Consider the following 18,369-nt stretch of genomic DNA (forward strand, 5'->3'; position numbering starts at 1 on the left):
TGATTTATTTTCCAGTCTAATGTACACTGCTGTGTGGTGCCCAGGGGGGCTGAAGGAGGGAAGGCTCCCCGGGCTCTTTGTCTGGAGTACAGAAATGCCCTTTTCAGATAATAAGCAATAACTTCTGTCCCCTCCCACTCGTCGGCTGTATCCGTCATGTGGCTGAGCAAATGCCTCACAACAGTTCCTGCCACTAATGGAGCTCCTTGAACAGCAAACACAGACTGCATACGCACTGTGAGGCCATGAGATAATTTTAGGAAATTGTGATGGGCCTTTTTCATTATTTTACCGGACGATCAAATGGTTGACGAGAAAAATCATAATAATATAAAATAAAGTTGATTGTTAGTTGTAGCCTGAGTCACAACCTGTGCTTTGCAATCATCCATATGCTGAACAGTCTGGAGTCACAACCAAGAAAAATAAATGGCTCATTAGTCACACAATAAACTCTTAACATTTAATCAGTAAGTGATTCAGTTTTCACTTGTGGAAATGACATTTAAATCTGTAAAACAGTTTTCAGATGTTTTAATTACATGTACAGAAGGTGTCTGAGCCGTGAATGTCACACGCTCCACGTCACTGATTTTCACACATCACCTGCCGAATGGGCTGACGAAATCACAGGTGCACCGCGAGCGCTCCTGTTCTGATGTCCCAGAAGGTCAGAGTCTGACAGCAGGGTTTTAGCTGGACCTGAGAGGAGAGCATCCCGGTCCATCAGCAGCCGACCGTCTCCTCTCATCAGGAAAAAGCTGTGCAGCAGTCGCGCCGCAGACTGGAGGACGAGCTGACAAAGAAATGAGAACAAAGTGGGCTGCATTTACTGAATTACCTGTCAGTCTGCACTGCAAACAGACCTGAGACTCTGTTGGCTACGGCAGTTACTGAGACATGAAATAATTCTCAGTCTTGAGCTTTTATTAGAGTCACTGCTACACAAATCACTTAACCTTCATTCGGATAATTGCTGAAGGAGACCATCCCAGTGGCTTTGCTATGATGGGGAGAGCCGGTGAATAGTGAGGAGGGTTATGTGTGCTCTGGGCACAGTAGACTCCATCGAGGAACGTTGCAGTGCAGCAGGTTGCTGGAAAAAACCAGAATGCAGCAGCCATCGCCATCGGCAGACCAGAGGACAATACAAGTGATTAGTTTGGGACAGCAGAGCTCCAGCGCTGCCATTCATTCTGCACCCCATCTAAGGTGGTTTCCATGCCAACTACCCGCCATCTTTAGTGAGACACTGGAGATCTGACTGGCAAAGTTTGGCACCAAAAAGAAACTGTGCCGAAATCTAATTAACAACGTCTCTTCACACAATCATTTCTTCAGTTGATATATGGCTGTAGAGTGAGAGGCAGGCAGGCGTGTCAAAACTCAGAAGGTCAGTATCGTACGCACTTCCTGCTCTGTGATTCACATGTCGTGAAGTGACTGAGGTGCAGCCCTGGCAGGTGTAATTTTTGCTGAGGCTGCTCGCTGTGAAGCAAGTAATCAATTTTCCTCTGAACCAAAATCCTGTAACAAAACAACTTCCAGCACTGCTGTTTGGTGAAGCCTGCCAAATGATTCTCCTCAAACGATTAACAGCAGGGGTCATTTTCACGGCCACAGATCTGCCTCGGTATATTTAGCTGTGATCATGACTCATTTTGAATAGTCCACCACAGTGGGAAAATGCCTGTCTTCAATAAGGAACCAGGATAATTAAAATTACATGGGAAAATACTGACATTTATTGTTTGGCCGTAAAGAAAATTCCCCAGTCAGTGAAAGTGGTGTCTCTTTCTTGCCTGGGTTTGGATCCCACTGAGGTCAGAGTTGATGGTTACTGCTCGCCTGGGAGAAATCAAGAAAAAGTTACTGAAATATTTAAGCATCCACCAGTTTGTGCTGCACTACAGGATGCAAAGAAGAAAACATGAAGGAAAACTGTCAGGCTTGCGTATACAACATATAGAAGCGAGACGGAAGCTGAAGTGTCAAAAGCAGGTGAACAAATTCAGAAAACAGGAACAAAAACTAAAGGGCCAAACTCACAAGGCACAGAAGGTATAAAGACAAACTGACAAAAAGACTTTGCTGATTTTCAACCAGCTTTGTATCGTTACACTATACAGACAAAAGTATTGGGACACAGCTTTGCAGCTCTAACAGCTTCCACTCTTCTGTGAAGGCTTTCCACAACATGTTGGAGTGTTTCTGTGGGAATTTGTGCCCATTCATGCAGTAGAGCATTTGTGAGGTCACACACTGATGTTGGACCAAAAGGCCTGGCTCACAATCTCCGTTCCAGTTCATCCCAAAGGTGTTGGATGGGGTTGACGTCAGGGCTCTGTGTGGGCCAGTCAAGTTCTTCCACACCAAACTCATCCAACCATGTCTTTATGGAGCTTTGCTTTGTGCACTGGGGCACAGTCATGCTGGAATAGAAAAGGGCCTTCAACAAACTGTTGCCACAAAGTTGGAAGCATAGCATTGTCCAAAATGTCTTGGTATGCTGAAGCATTAAGATTTCCCTTCACTGGAAGTCAGGGGCCGAGCCCAAACCCTGAGGAACAGCCCCATAGAGAGGGGTGTCTGGATACTTTTGACCATGTAGTGTCTGTACAAATGAACACTGTTGAAGCCACACACAGAGCCTCAAGCACAAGCCTGCCAGGTGACGCGTTTACTTTTGCTGCATCTGTGGTTTGAAATACAGATTGTAAGTCTGCATTTTGACTTGTCCGCCTCCACAAACACAAGAAGTAACTACAGAAGATTTTAGTTTTCTGTTTAGCTTTAATGTGAGATAATTTCTTCCAGCCGACTGCCATCATGTTTCCAAAGCCAAGTTCTGGAATGTTTCTTGGCATTTTCTGTCTGTCGGTTATATAAAATATTTGTGTCCTTCTGCAGCCCAGACAGCCCAGTCGTATGCGAGCTCATCCTTCTTTATATTGACTCGGGAGGGAAGGCCAACGAGGAATAGACAAAACTATTCAGGGCAGTCATACACAATGACAGGAAGGGTCAAACAGAGCACAAACATGAGATAAAAACCTTTAGAATGAAGCACGAATCAATCGCACTAAAACCCACAGCAGGAACAAAAACCCAGTTTCAACAAGTTTTATCCATGCTTATGCAAGACTGATCTTTAAAAGGCTGGAAAACGACTTGATGGAGGGTGTATTGTCGTTTCTTCACCCTCACATGTTCCATATGTAGGAGGCTGGCATTTCCCAGAGGAAAGCGTTACACAAGGACCTCTCAGGCGGACTGACAGCTGCTCTGACAGGGGAAGTTTGGTCTGCATCTCATACAGTCTGCACTCACCGCTGATGTCAGAGGCGATGGAAATATCTTTATGTCCCTACTTTTACATCAGATGATTAATTTACACAAAGCTCCTCCAAGTCTGATCAGTTTCCTGTAAGCATTTCAGGAAAATAAAAACGTACAGTAACCGTGGTAACTGCCATCCTCTCCGACACTCGCAATGAGGTCAAGCGAGTTGGGACTGGGAGGTGGATCAAATTTTAATTGGGATAAAGCTAAACAGTGGCCAAGAGCCTGAGTGGGTGGTTGGTCATATCTGCCATGTGTCAGTCAGATCTGCACTCATATTGAACAAGGCCTCTGCGGATCAATAACAGCTCGCCGTCCTCCCTCTATCACGTTAAGCTGCCTCTGAATCCAGTTTTCACCTCTTGCTTTTGGGACGAGAGCTATTTTGGGGTGCGACATCCACCGTCTTATTCGCCGTGACAACGTTAGTGTAAAGTCTGCATCGTATGCCGACACAGAGGAGGACAGAAGTAAAAGCGAGGCAGGAGTGAGTGGAGCTGAGCAGAATACTTATGTGGCTTTGGAAAGCAGCAGGGACATGCAGAACATTTGTATGAATTAAAGGAGGGCGGGTCAGCAGGCCTGCTGCACACTGGATTGATTCTACCTATTGGTCTGCTAATGCAATTTTGTTTTAATAAACCCCAATCTCAGGCTCCTCTCCAGTCCATTTCTCACTCTCACTCTTTTCTTTCCTTCAAATTGCTAAACCTAATGTAATTCTTGAAGTAGCAAAAATGAAATCCGTTTATTTTTGGGTTTGTTTCATTTCATACTTGGCAGACTTTATGGTCTGAAAGCAGAAGTGCCTCGACGTTTTCATCCGTGTGTCTCCAGACTCGTGTAATAAACGTAGTGACTGATGGAGAGTTTTGTCACAAGGTGTAACAACAGTCTGTCAGTTATGATATTTCAGCCACTTTTTATAGCCCCAAATGACTAATTAAAACCAAACTGATCAGAAAAATGAACACTTAAACAAACACTGAGAACTACCTAAAATGACAGAAACCATGTTTGGTGAAGAAGGATTAGCTGACGTACTTGGAGTTTTTAGTTTGGCTCGTGCCTAATTACCTAATTATTACCACCTGTTCATAATGCCTCCCTATTTATCTGTACACAAGTAATTTACCACAAACTGCACTACTGATTAGATGATAAACCACATTTCGTTGCCCTGTATTGTGTAATGACAATGAAGTTGAATCTAACCTAATCTAATGTCTCATCTGCTAACATGGAGGGGGAGGAGTTTATGAGCTGTACTGCAGCCAGCCACCAGGGGGCGCCCAGATGTTTTGACTTCATTTTTGTTGAGTTCTCTCCAGTGTCTTTTTATAATGTCTTTATATTGTCCTCTAATTCCTGAATGAAATGCCTGGATCTTTAGCAGCTAGATGCTTCGCTGTGTTCGCCTGCTAGCTGTTAGCTTTGTCAGTAGCACGTCGTGCTGATGAGAGCTGTGAGACTGTGGGAGGCAAAACGTTGAGCTGAAACATGATGTAAACCCTGCCGGAGGGTTGGAGGGTGATCATTCTCTGTGGGTTTGTCACTCAGTACATGAACTGTGTTTTTCTGTAATACTCTGCAGTATGTGCTGCTCCCAAAAGTCACATTTAAACAGAAGAGCACCAGGGTGAGCCTCGGTGTCACATGTGATCTGTGAAACTGATGGGGGTTGTTTGTCATCCGCGAGTACCCGAGGCACTGTGGCATTTGTTCTTGGCCGGGGTTATTTAAAGCCTCAGGGGATTTATAGGACTGTGTTGCGGTGATGGTGTCAAGGATCACTTGAGCTTGGTTCTTGTTCTCTGGTACTGCAGAGGGAGATGGTCTGCCCGTCCTTCGCTCACTGAGTCACACAATGCGTATGGATTTAAGGTTGCTACGACAGAGGAGTTAAAGGAAAAATCAAAGCACATGATCAATACAGTTTGTGTGTTTGTTCTCGGATGATGAATTACACTTCATATTCAGATTTGTATTGTTAGCTTTTCTTCCTTGCACAAGATCATTGATACCAAACAGAATAAATATCACGTCACATAAATCGTAAATCACACGCACATTCACACCACAGTAAACGCCCATTTTTCAACATGTGCAAACACACTCCTGTAACATCACCGCCACGTGTGCAGCTTTTGATTGGTTTATTAGTTTGATTAATTAGTTCATCAATTATCTCACTCTCTGCTCCGTTCAGTCTGCATGTACAGTACATGCATGCATTAGGATCCTTATCGCAGCCTGACACGTGGGATTTACACGATCTAATATAAGGCCAGTGCTGAAAAGTGTCGGCACAGACTGACCTCCTCACAGCCGGAAGGTTCAGGTTCGTCCCTGTAAATCTTTGTTTTCACACTGGCAGCCCAGGGGAGCCGAAGACACGAGCATCCAGACACATCCTGTCCTGATCCCACTGTAACGCACTGGAAGTTTACATAGAAATGTGGCAGGCTGCGTTGTTGTTCACCTTACGCTGTAAAAACTCAGGAAGTAGTCCTTCTCTGCTCTCGTTATTGATAGAATTATTGTTACATAACTTAAATGCTCATCTCTATCCTACAGTCAGACATCTTTTATCTTTCATTACAGGACTAAGCTGATATTAGCACAATACCAAATTAACTACAAGTAACAAGAAGAACATCATTTATTTTAGCATAATTCATTCATGCAGCCTGGTTGTTATGTTGACTTTCTTCTGCCTCTTATTTTATTTCATGTCCTCTAGCTTTTGTTCAGGCCTCTGAATAATATAAATATGGCCAAAAAACGTTATCCAAGTGGCCCTGTTTTGTTCTGGTGATGTCATTTGGAGCCAGAGTCTGTGCAGTGTTGATTGGTGGGTGGACAGGTACATAAGTCCTGTAAATGATTCATTTCATAAACTGCCTGTTGAAGTCTTTCACACTGGATTTCATCTGCGTTCCTCACCATCAGGGCTAAAAGTTAAAAAGGTTCCATTTCTGACTCTGACTTCTTTCCACAACTCTTTATAAAAAATAATTTAGCAATTTTTGGGAAGCCTCAGACGTTCACACACCATAAAGTATTCATTTCAGCCAGGTTTAATAATGCACAAAAGCCAGTGTTTCTCGCGTGTCGTCTTTCTTTCTTTACTTCCTTTAAAACCCGACTTAACAAACTGTGAAGCTACAGCGAGTCACCGTTTCTTTCTTTGCTTTGGCTGGCGGGTCTTAAGATCCAATGTGAGGCCTTGCTGTCGCTCTCCAAACACTCAGCCTGCACATGTGGGGCTCCAGCAGGGGAACAATTCCTTGTTAATGGGGCACAGTACTGTATTGATTTACACTGGCAATGACACGTAAAATCGTTAACTATTTTCCCACAAGAACAAGCGCTTCTCTCTCAAAGTCTCTTTCCGAATCCAAATATGGAGACGCATATGAATGCGGTTACATTATATATTATTATATATTGTGTACATGGACGTGAGATGGGAGTCTAAACAGTTGATGGGGTGTGCTGTGATGAAGAAAAGCAGAGCGATTAAACATTTCGAGATAATGTTTCAGAAATGTTTGGAACATGTTATCTGGCCTTGTCCCACCTTATCACAAAACAAGAAGCGTCTGCTTTCTGTTTGCTTGTGCTCTTTAGAAATATTAGTTTTATCAGGCGTGTTCCCTTTTCCGCGACAGGATTCTTCCTTTCCAGATTGCACAAGCTCCTTTGGACGCTGACTTCACTGTGCTGAACGTCCTTGAGCCCAATAATAAGCTTGTCACTTATCAATCACGAATAAACGGCCGGACACGCTGTCAACAAAACAATTTCATGTCTCCACAGTGCTTTCTTGTCCACGCTTGCTGTAAGAAACGTTTTCCTCGCTCCCTCTGTCACAATGACGCCATGTTGAAAGAAAAATCAGAAGGTGTGTGACAGAAGTGGAGATTGCACAATAGGCAGAGGTACAAAAGCCATTCGATGTCTCGACAAATCGAATGGCCGCTCATGAGACGCAAGAAAAATGCAGTCCAGCAGCACAATGTCAGCATCCCTGCTTCTCTCTGAGAAACATGGACGTGGATTAATCGTCTTGAGTGACTTGACACCCGCGTGTCTGTGTCGAGTAAACACCCACAGAGCCGTTGTTGTTGGTGGCAAGTCGCTGCACCGTTCTGCCTCTCAGACAAACAGCTATTACTGTTCTCTCACACAGCCTCCGCCTGAAACAGGAGTGTGTGGGGACAGTGTGAAGAAGCAGTTAACAATCTGTTGTACAAGCCAGAGAGGTGCAAAAAATGGGTTTAAAATAGTGCTAGGTGTGATCTGCGGAGGGATCTGGGCAAGGATTTTCATCCTGATGATGTTTTAATTTGAGGAGAATTAGTCATGCTGCTCATACACAGAATAAGACACCTGTGATTTAGTCAGTCTGAGACACTTCAGTGCTGTGGTCTGCACTGTAGCATCACAGCAAGAAGGTCCTGGGTTCAAACCCTCCACTCTGCCAGGCCTTTCGGTGTCCTCATGTCTGTGTGGGTTTCCTCCTGGTGGTCCTACTTCCTCCCACAGTCCTTTGTTTGAACGGGTGACTTGTCCATGGAGAACACTTGTCCTTGTCCCCACCTCTCATCCAATGCGATGGATGAACGACACGGTTAATGGTAACAGACTTTATAACAGATAGAGAAGTCTGTTTATGGCCTTACTAAAATTCACATACATATTAATCAATAGCCGTCACCGTCCATCAATTTTCATTACTGAATTGTGCCAGCCAAATGGTTTTTATTTACTAATTCTAATGTTGGTTAATGGTTTCTAAATGTGATGTCACAGTGGTGCAGTGGTGCACTGTAGCATCGCAGCAAGTAGGCTCTGGGTTTGCATGTTCTCCCTCTGCCTGCATCGGTTCCCTCTGGGTCATTAGGACGTGGGTTCGGTCCCCTCTGGGTTATAACGATGTGGGTTCGGTTTCCTCTGGGTCATAATGACGTGGGTTCGGTTCTCTCTGGGTCGTTAGGACATAGGTTCGGTTCCCTCTGGGTCATAACGATGTGGATTCGGTTCCCTCTGGGTCATAACGATGTGGATTCGGTTCCCTCTTGGTGCACAGAGTTTTATGGTAAAACATGATCTTTTGTTATGAATTTTTTGTGCCTAAACTTGACCAGACCTCACACACACGTGAATCGTACAGTGTCAACATTATCCCTGATGTGCCGAGACGTGCCGTGCCAACATTTGTTCTGCAGACTGGGTTGCAGTTTTTTGGGTGAAAAGATGAAAGGAAGCAGGACCACCAGATGATGTCTGTCCCTCTGTAACTGACCGTCTGTGTTTGTTTGCACACACACACGCACACACACACACACACACACACACACGCACACACACACACACTATGAGTTCTTCACCCTCACACTTTGACAGGATGTGATAAAAAATCAGAGTCTGAATTCCTCTGAGCAGCATTGTTTGTGTTTATCACACTCACACTGCAGTCTCCGTTTGATAATGTTCCCCGCGTGGACACAGGAACACGGTACAATAGAGTTTACAGGCATCGTGCCGCGGCCACGCGAGCCCTATAGGAATTTTAAACATTTCAGCCCCAACACGCAGCATTATTAAATTACTGCGATATTACAGTGATTTCTCATGTGAAACTCGCCTCATTATGTGAACGCTCAGCACATCCGGGAGACTTCATCTAAGGTCACTATAAATACATCTCTGTGAAACAGACTAAATTTCAAAAAACTCTAATGTTCCCCCATTGGCCGCTCTGTGGGCGCGTGCCTGCGTGCGTGCGTGCGTGCGTGCGAGGCTCGGAGAGTTTATTATGTAACATGTTCCCAATCACATCCCAGCCGGAGTCTGAGGCATAAGGTCGCTTTAAGAGCTATCTGAGCTCCTATCAGTGATCCCGGCAGGACACCTCCTCTGGACACACTGCTACACCTCCTGCTACACCTCCTGCTACACCTCAAACTCTGCTGGGCTCACCTGATGCAAGGCAGGGCTCGGACCTCAGGAAAGAGGAACATTTCGGTAAGAAACCAGGGCTGATTTCACACACAGCCTCATTAAAACACGGCTCTTTGTTTTTCAGATGGAGGAGGTTTACCTGGAAGGAAGAAATTAGATTTTTCCTTTATGTTTTCTTGCTGACGTGCTAAGACAAGCTGTGTGATGTCTGTAATATTTCACTCTGACATTTCTTTTCCGGCTCTTTGAAGGCACGTGCAGTTGAGTTTTTAATTCGAGTTTCCTGTGCAGTCAGGAGCTTTAGATTTCACACACGAACACTTGTCTTCTTGTCTGTGGATTCAAAGTGTGAGTAGCGCCGTTTTTTCCGGGCTGGTCTTGAGGCTGACATGTGTGCTGGGTCTCCCACCCGCAGGAGGACGGAGGAGTCTGCTCCACCTGTCCGGAGCCGCAGACAGACGGTGGGTCCGGGTGAAGCTGCAGACTCACAAGGTAGGAACCACTCGCACTTTTCCTGTGTGTTCGTGTCTGTCATGTGTGTTGCGTGAATCCGGACTTGTGGCTGTTTTGTGAGATGATGTGAAGGATGGATTTTAAAAATGTATTTGCAAGTCACAGACGGATCAGTTCAGAGATAAATTCACGTGAACTGTGATTCATCCGGCTGGCCTCTCTGCAGGGACTTCACACTTCCTCCCATACAGTATATTTTTAATTTTTCTGCAGGACGTGTGGTGTGCAGATACTGTGTCTCTTATCAAATATGAATAATGACAGCATACAGAAAGCGTCGCTTTGAGTGTCCAGACTCTGCCACACATAATGAGCATCAAGGCTGCAGTGTGAGGCTGACACCCAGACTGTGCTGCAGGTACGAGTGTTCACTCTGGCTTTGTCAGTGGTCACCACTGATGAAGCGGCACATTATAAAAAGGAATTTCATGCTCACAGCAGAGGCGGCCACGAGCAATTAATGTGTCGGCGTTCATCCTCGTTCAGGAGTCCTCAGTTTAAACTGATTAGTCCTGTGAATCCTCTACGTTTGTTTTAGTTTAGCTGCGTTCCAAAACAGATTTCTTGGGAACTGAGCCGCAGGCCCAACATTCAGTTAATCAGTAATGTTTTCACTGCTGGGTGCATGCGTCCACACACACCGTTCAGATGTTCAGATGTTCAGATGTGCGTCTGCTCTGCCTTTTTCCCAGTACGCTCATTTGATTTAGGCGGCGAGGACCACATTAGAGTCGGAGCAGCTTTGTGGATGCTCAGTGACGACGAGGCGCGTCTGCTCCTCTGCACACAGAAACAGAATCAATTCCCGCTGTCAAACGGGGGGCGAACAGTGAGAGGGAGTGATTGTGTCTGAAGGAGCAGTCATTATCACCCTTATTGTGATGGAAATTTGAATCAGCATGCCATTATAGCGATGCCACCAAGTTTGGATCTTTTCTGGCGTCTTGATGATGTGCCATCAGCGCTTCATTTAGTCTTATAGCCGGTCCTCGAGGAGATGGAAAACGTGGCAGCAGCCTCACAGTATCTGCATGCCAACATTAATTACTCCCTTCGTAAACCTCTGCTGTTGTGGTGTTGAATCCAGTGTGTGCGAAGGTGAAGGTGGACCATTAGAATACGTCTCAGGGCGGACAATCAGTCTCTGCTACCTCATTTAACAGGAGCAGCACAGATTTGCTTTCATCAGAGCTACTTTTCAATTTGAGTAATAAAGCAATCACCTCTCAAAGAGTTCAGAACTTTAAAAATAAACTTTTCATAACCGGAAATTTCTTCTTCTCTTTTTTCCAGGGAGCACACGGAGAGTGCAGACAAGGGCTGAGGATGAGGGAGAGCAGTAAAATAATATTATTCATGAAGTAATCACAGCAGGTGAGACCCAACAAATTAGTTCAATTAGTCTCTCGGTCTTTGAAGTGAGCCGTCATGGAGCTGCAGCACAACACCAATCACAACCAGGCCCTGTGGAAGGAGATACCGTGGGATATCACCGAGGACTGCTCGCTCTCGGTCAGCGGCCCCACTTTTCTCATCGTGGCGTACAGCACGGTTATGGCAGTGGGTCTCATTGGGAACTCTTGCCTCGTGTTTGTCATCACACGGCAAAAGGAGATGCGTAACGTCACCAACATCTTCATCGCCAACCTGTCCTGCTCCGACATCCTCATGTGCATCGTGTGCCTGCCGGTCACTATTATCTACACGCTGATGGACCGCTGGATCCTCGGAGACGCCCTCTGCAAGCTCACGCCCTTCATCCAGTGCATATCAGTCACTGTGTCCATCTTCTCCCTCGTCCTCATCGCCATGGAGCGCTACCAGCTCATTGTCCACCCGACGGGATGGAAGCCTGTGGTGGGCCAGTCCTACTTGGCCGTGGCCGTCACCTGGGTCGTGGCCTGCTTGATCTCGGTGCCTTTCCTCTCGTACAGTGTGCTCACCTTGCCGTTCCAGAACCTGAGTGTCCCCTTCCCGGTCAGCGAGCACCTGGTTTGCATGGAGAGGTGGCCGTCGCTCCAGCAACGGCGCGCTTACACCACCTCGCTGCTCATCTTCCAGTATTTCCTTCCTCTCGCCCTCATCATGGTCTGCTACCTGCACATCTACCTGCGCCTCAGAAGGAGGAAGGACATGGTGGAGCGCGGCAGGAACGCCACTCAGAAGAAAAACAAGGGCACCACGAGGATCAACGTCATGTTAATCTCCATCGTGGTGGCTTTCGCTGTCTCCTGGCTCCCCCTCAACGTCTTCAACACGGTCTTTGACTGGAACCACGAGGCCATCCCGTCCTGCGGCCACGACATTATCTTCTCGTTCTGCCACCTCACGGCCATGGCGTCCACCTGCGTCAACCCCATCATCTACGGGTTCCTCAACAGCAACTTCCAGAAGCAGCTCAAGTCCACCCTGTTGCGATGTCGCTGCTGGGGGGTGGAAGAGAGGTACGAGAGCGTCCCGCTCTCCACCGTCAGCACCGAGGTCACCAAGGGGTCAATCCTGAGCAATGGATCTATCAGCGTCAACACTTAGATCCAAGCCTTTTCATTCAAAGACAAAGAAGCTATGGGGGCCTCTTCCGTCCTCATTGTGTCATCCTCTGGATCTTTTCTTGCTTCATTGCGTCCAAAAGCAAGGTTGACATTTACAAAGTTATAAAGCTCACAATAGCAGTCCAGAGGGAGTCAGTGAAGACACTTAACCAGCGTGGCGCTGTGCCCTCGATTCAATACGAGTTCACATGTAAGAGGAAGCAGATAGCAAACTGATGGTACAAAGGTTGGACAAGTTTAAGTGTTGTTGGGCGACTGAAGGCACTTTACATGAGCACTTTTGTAGTGTGGGTAGTAAATTCCCCGTGTGCTGTGGACACATGCTAACAAAGAGACAGCATTTAATCTGCTACACGTCTGTACTGTTTTCTGTCAAAAGCTACTCAGAAGCCACATTTAAATAGAGACGTTTAGTGTTTGCTTTGCACATGTTTACCTGTGAGCAGCAGAGCCACCAGGAGGTACAGAAAGGCTTTGGGGAGCTGCTTTTCACTTTTTGCTGTTTTATGACATTAGTGTTGATGAAAATATTATGGGACTGTGAACTGTGATGTGTTAATGATTATCAGCAGAGCAGCTCGTCACATACCTGAAAGGAGAGGACATTAAATGTGGCTCCAGGTGTTCATTCGGTCAATTTACTGGCATCTTCGTAATGTGTTTCTTATTACCTGAAGTCACCACAAACAACATAATGATCTTTTACAGAAAACCTTGGCAACAGCTGTGTACATTTCATGCTGCGTGCCAAGGTCTGCGCTTCAGTATATTGTGGGTGTGGGATGTTTTTTTTCTCATAAAATGTGCCATACAGTAACCATATATCAAGTGCCATAAAACAAAATAAAAGTGGCAGTAAAGGACTTTGTGAGAGCTGCTGTATATAACGTCACTAAATGCACGTACAGCCTGTAAAAGATGTGACACAGTTACAGTTTATGGTGTGGTGGGGAATGAAGAGCACCGTGTAGCATAGCAGATGTCTGTCGTGGGTCACTTTGTGCTATTGAACTGAATTAAAACATTTACACTATTGTGTTTAATGATAACGTCTGTTACTGCATTTTTTTGTTGAATCTTTATCGAGCCTCACTTCCCGGGCATGTGTTAAACCAACACACTTTACAGCAGTTTGTCCAATAGTCACAAAATATGATTTATAGGACTTGTGGACACAACAGTCTTTTGTGACTTGCAGCACGACCGTCTTTTCTGTGCCTGTACCACATTTCCTTGATGGATGAAATAAACTTGAGCTGAAGTCTGAGAGCGTCCGTCTGTGGGTGGGTTTAAAGGAATAGTTCACCCAAAAATGAAAATTCAGTCTTTATCTCCTCGCCCCTCGTGCTGATGGAAAGCCGGGTGAAGTTCCTGGAGCTTCACAGAAAGACAGCAGCAGTCTGCTGAACAAGCGAAGGAGCTGGGGACTTGTTTTAAAATAGAAAAACATAAAATGGCTCCATACAGTTTGTCTGGCGTGATCCAAGTCCCAAAAGCCCTGGGATCTCAAACCGAATCGAAAGATGTTACTTACAAGCGTTAGCATTTATTCTCAGTTCTCTTTATAAATATTCGTTTAGATGTTAATAAAAGAACAGTTTTTGTAGTATCACCAACATTTAATCGTTTGCATATGGACACAGATTTTCCATTTTTGGGTCTTGCTTCCTGTCACCAGTTTGTGCACATGTACACGACGCCTTTAGACTGAATTTCCTCACTGTGACACGAGCGCCGCCGCGTCGGTTATACTCAGAGTGTATGCCTCTCTGCCGTCCACATGCCTCTCAGCTTTTAACACATAATTGATTGGCCCCAAGTCTTCTGTTAGAGGCAAAATGGCACACTGAGACCAGACTGCACCACTTGAGGACACAGTGTGGGATCCTGATTCCACAGAGATTACAGCACTGATGTGTTTGAGTCAGCCAGCACGGCTGCAGTATGTGGGGAACAGGAAAAATCCCTCTTCTGAACAGAGAAGGTTTTAAAATCTGTCCGAGGTCAAATTCAGCGTGCTGCCTCTGTGTGTGCATTATTCAGGGGGAAGTCTGAGATCACAACACATTTTTGATGTGCTTGTAGCGTTGAATAAATCAGCGTTGTGTTTGGTGCCTCAGATGTTAAACAGCGTGGGGAAGGGGGAAGACTGTCATACTGTTCAGACCACGGGTTCGGTTAGAGAAGAAGTAAACCCACGAAGAGGGAAGACGAGGGCGAGGGTGTTGCTGCCGACGGCGTTTTGGCTGTGGCGATAATGTCGGGAGGTCAAGTGGGGCATGGTTTTACACCTCTCAGAGAGCCAGAGCTGTTTACGAGTCCGACAGCATCTCAGACAACACGCCACACTGTGCTCCAGCGGCGGTTCGGCCCTTCAGAGAGGTCCCTGTTGACATAAGTCCGGTTCCTTGGCCTGGGCCGACCCTTCACAGGCCATCTTCTCCTTTGTTTTCCTTCTTCTCGTCTGTCTTTTGTTTTAAAGCGTGGAGTGGCAGTGTTCACTTTGTTTGGGAGAAAGGCCTGAGATGACGGAGGTGCTGACGTACGCCAGCGCGACACTCGATGATGAGTGGAACTTAAATGGTGCCGCTTTAGAGCGTTAAGGGGCTGTGGGCACATTACTGCACTAGGAAATGAAGCTCAGCCAGAGACAAACGCTTGATGAGTACACAGGACCAGACTCTCCTTGTCTGTGGAGCCGTTCCAGAAAGATTTGCATCTTGGCTCTCTGCATTTTAATTTAGAGAGATTCTCATATAAGCACAGGAATCACAGGAACAACATGAACCTCGTAGTTGGCCAGAATATTCCCCAAGCTGTTGTTCTGAACATTTAAATTCCCTGTGGTCACATTTTCTGCCTGCCTCACTACTGTAAGAATAAGTCATAACTCATCCTGTTTCACTGATTTTTCGTGTTATTGGTTTCCTGCTGCTTTGTGGAAGAAAGTCGTCCTTCGGTGTGTGAATAATTCTCTTTTAAAGAGCAGGAGGCTGCAAAATGTTAAAAGATGCATGCAGGAGAGTAGGATCCATACTTCCATACTCACAATATAGACATGTTACAAGGTGGGTAGACAGTGATGTCAGACAAAGCCCCAATTGCTCCTTTGATCCCTCATGAGAAGGAAGTAATCGTTTTGTTTGGCAGATGAAAATGTCAGAGGGAGTCGGGCCGCCGCCTCTGGAATCTTAATCGTGGTGTTATACATGTACGAACATCTGTAGGACACGTCGAAAACAGACAGGTAGCTCATTCAAGGGTCAAACACACAGATCATCTCCGTCAATATTTCCTCGTTCTCTTATCTTTCTGCTGAATTGCCCTAATGGTTCAGATGAGGTGCTTCCTGATTCATCAGATCTGCGAGGTGCGGTTTGTTTTGCGCTTTTGTCTGTTCATTAGTTTGGATATCATAACAGCGTGAAGGCTGCGTCAGTACTGGGTTACGTACGCTCTGAGAGATGAATTCAAGGCAAAACAGTCCTGCAGAAATATCCAGGATATACTGCAAGATATTTCTAGGCCTCTATTTCCTCTGTGTCTTCTGTAGTATTAATAACACACACACACACACACACACACACACAGCAGTTTTGTCTTGCATAATACAAGCAGACTTGACAGCCGGGAATAGCAACCCCCTGATTGGTGTCGGCCAGTTTTTCCTCAGGATTGGTTTTGTTGCATGCGTGTGCAGGCTTCACAAAAAGGAAATGAGATTAGAAAGTAAGTGTAGCTGGCTAGAAAGATTTTTTACAACAGAAGACAAAGAAATTCTTTCAGCTCTCTTACCGTGCCCTGATAATTTAGGATGTGGCCTCTGCATCTGACCTTCCATTTTCTTTGGTCAGAAGAGAAAGAGGTAGACTACAGCCTGCTTTAGTTGCCTGGTTACAGTTTTCTCAGGGATTTCAATGGGTTTCCTTCAAGCTGACACAGAGCACAGAGCTATTAAAGGCACTTTATTAAACACTGACAGGGGAGCTACACCAGGGCGAAGCAGTTCCAATGGAACCAGCCCAGTCAGATGGTTCGCTCGAGCACGAAGGAGTGAGGCACAACATTAATTGATAACACATACAGTATGCGTCCGTTTTACTAAGAACACCAAGGTGGCATAATTGGAAGCAGTCACTCTAATAGTGATAGGAACTTTATTAAAGGAACAGTTAAACATGCAAAACATAGCTTATCTAATGTTAGATGGGAAGGCTGATGTCACTCATGTCTGTACAGCAGTAGTTTGGAGCCAGGAGATGTTAGTTTAGCAGAAAATCTGGGAAATAATAAGCTGCTAGCTGTTGCATCAAGCTGAAAGGAAGGGTTTGACTCTCTGAGAAATACAGAACATTTGTCTGCTTTTTTGCTTAGAGTTAGATAATAAGATCAACAGCACTCACATATGTATGGTAACCATAAGCCATCAAATGATTAGCTTAGCATAGAGACAGTTAGCCTAGCTTGGTCCTACTCACTGGATAAAGTAGGGCTAGCTAAGCTAACCAGCTGCTGCTGTAGCTTAATATTTATTGTACAGAAAAATTCTGGTTTGTTTTGTTGCTGAGAGTGAGAGAAGATCCATACCACTCTCAGAAAATATCAAACTACATCCAGAAGCTGTTAAGCTTAGCATAAATACTAAAAATGGGGTAAACAGATAGCTTTTTCAAAAGATTAGTGTACAAAGCTAGTTCAGCTAATCAGCTGCTAGCAGAAGCTTCATATTTATTCTACGGACAACACAGTGATGTGGAAAGGAAGACAGAGTTGACGGAGTTTCAGAGGATCATCACCGCTCTGGGTCTGCGTAGTAAATATAAAGTTACAGCCTTCAGCTGGTTAGCTTAGCATAGGAAGGGTTAGCCTGGCTTTATCCAAGGACCTGGGTTACCACCAGCTGACGTAGACGTAGTGACGTAGTAGACGTATCAGTCTACTTGTGCAAATCTCGATCTCGAAGCACATTTCCCAGAAATGTGGGGTTGTTCCTTAAATGTAATTAGCTACACCTGCTTTCCCTGATACGATAAGTCAGATTGTCTGTCGTTAAAAAGGCTCATTGTTGATTCATCCTCACAGGTTGACGAGGCTGCGTTAAACACACATGAACATTTATTTAGACTTATTTAGGCTTCCATCAACACTGAGATCCCGGCCTCATGTCCTCTTTCATTAGTTCAGTCAGTTTCAGACGGGTCTTAGTGAGACTAATTAGAGGTAACCTGGTAGACTTTGCAGCTGTGGGACTACAGGCTCAGCAGGGTCTGTGTTTCCAACGGGTATTTGCATGATTACAGCAGTGTTACAAACCATCAGGCCACTCTACTCTTCTCTAAATATTCTTTAATAATTGGGGCTGCTTTGATGTTTCCACTTTTAAAAAATGTAAATGCTGTTCCTCGCTCAAGTGTTTCTGATATGCGGTCTTTTCAAAAAGGAGGGCAGATGGGCACTGAGAGTTACTGTCCACTGTTATTGATCTTGAGTAAATATTTTATGTCCTTTTTCATATATTTATCCCTTATCAAATCACTTTCATTGAAGGACAATACTTGACCCATACAGCGTCAACAAAAGTCGTTTCAATCTCATCAACACGGTGAAACCATGAAACCCGCGGAAGTCCCATGTGTTTGCTGAGTAACAGCAGAGTGACAGACAGATTGACTGACTCTGGAAAACACACTTTCCACTGAAGATAAGAGCGTGACCACGGCGTTCGCCTGTCAGCAGGATATTACAGGCTGTTGTATCGCTGTCACATCTCCATGATAAATTAACTTCGATTTGTTATTCACTTTGTTTAAATTCCATACACTATTGGCAAACACACACCTGATCAAATAATTTTCATGTTGTCCATCCAGCCGTGAACAAGCACTTTCATAATCCGAAGGAGATTGTGGAGTGTACGTGAAACAAGCCGAGCAAGCTATTACAACACAATAAATTGGCTTCAGACACATGTTCTCATGGAGAACAAACACAG

General features: G+C 45.2%; 1 protein-coding gene across 1 annotated transcript; it reads left to right on the forward strand.

Moving 5' to 3' along the window:
- The first annotated feature begins 9,099 nt into the window (after positions 1-9,099).
- Positions 9,100-13,426, forward strand: npy8br (neuropeptide Y receptor Y8b). Its single transcript, XM_046386692.1, has 3 exons — positions 9,100-9,375; positions 9,728-9,804; positions 11,119-13,426. Exon 3 carries the CDS (start codon positions 11,254-11,256, stop codon positions 12,355-12,357), a length of 1,104 nt encoding a protein of 367 aa, XP_046242648.1. The 5' UTR covers positions 9,100-9,375; positions 9,728-9,804; positions 11,119-11,253; the 3' UTR covers positions 12,358-13,426.
- Positions 13,427-18,369: the final 4,943 nt, after the last annotated feature.

This window comes from Scatophagus argus, chromosome 4, assembly GCF_020382885.2.
Source record: "Scatophagus argus isolate fScaArg1 chromosome 4, fScaArg1.pri, whole genome shotgun sequence".
Lineage (NCBI taxonomy): Eukaryota > Metazoa > Chordata > Actinopteri > Scatophagidae > Scatophagus > Scatophagus argus.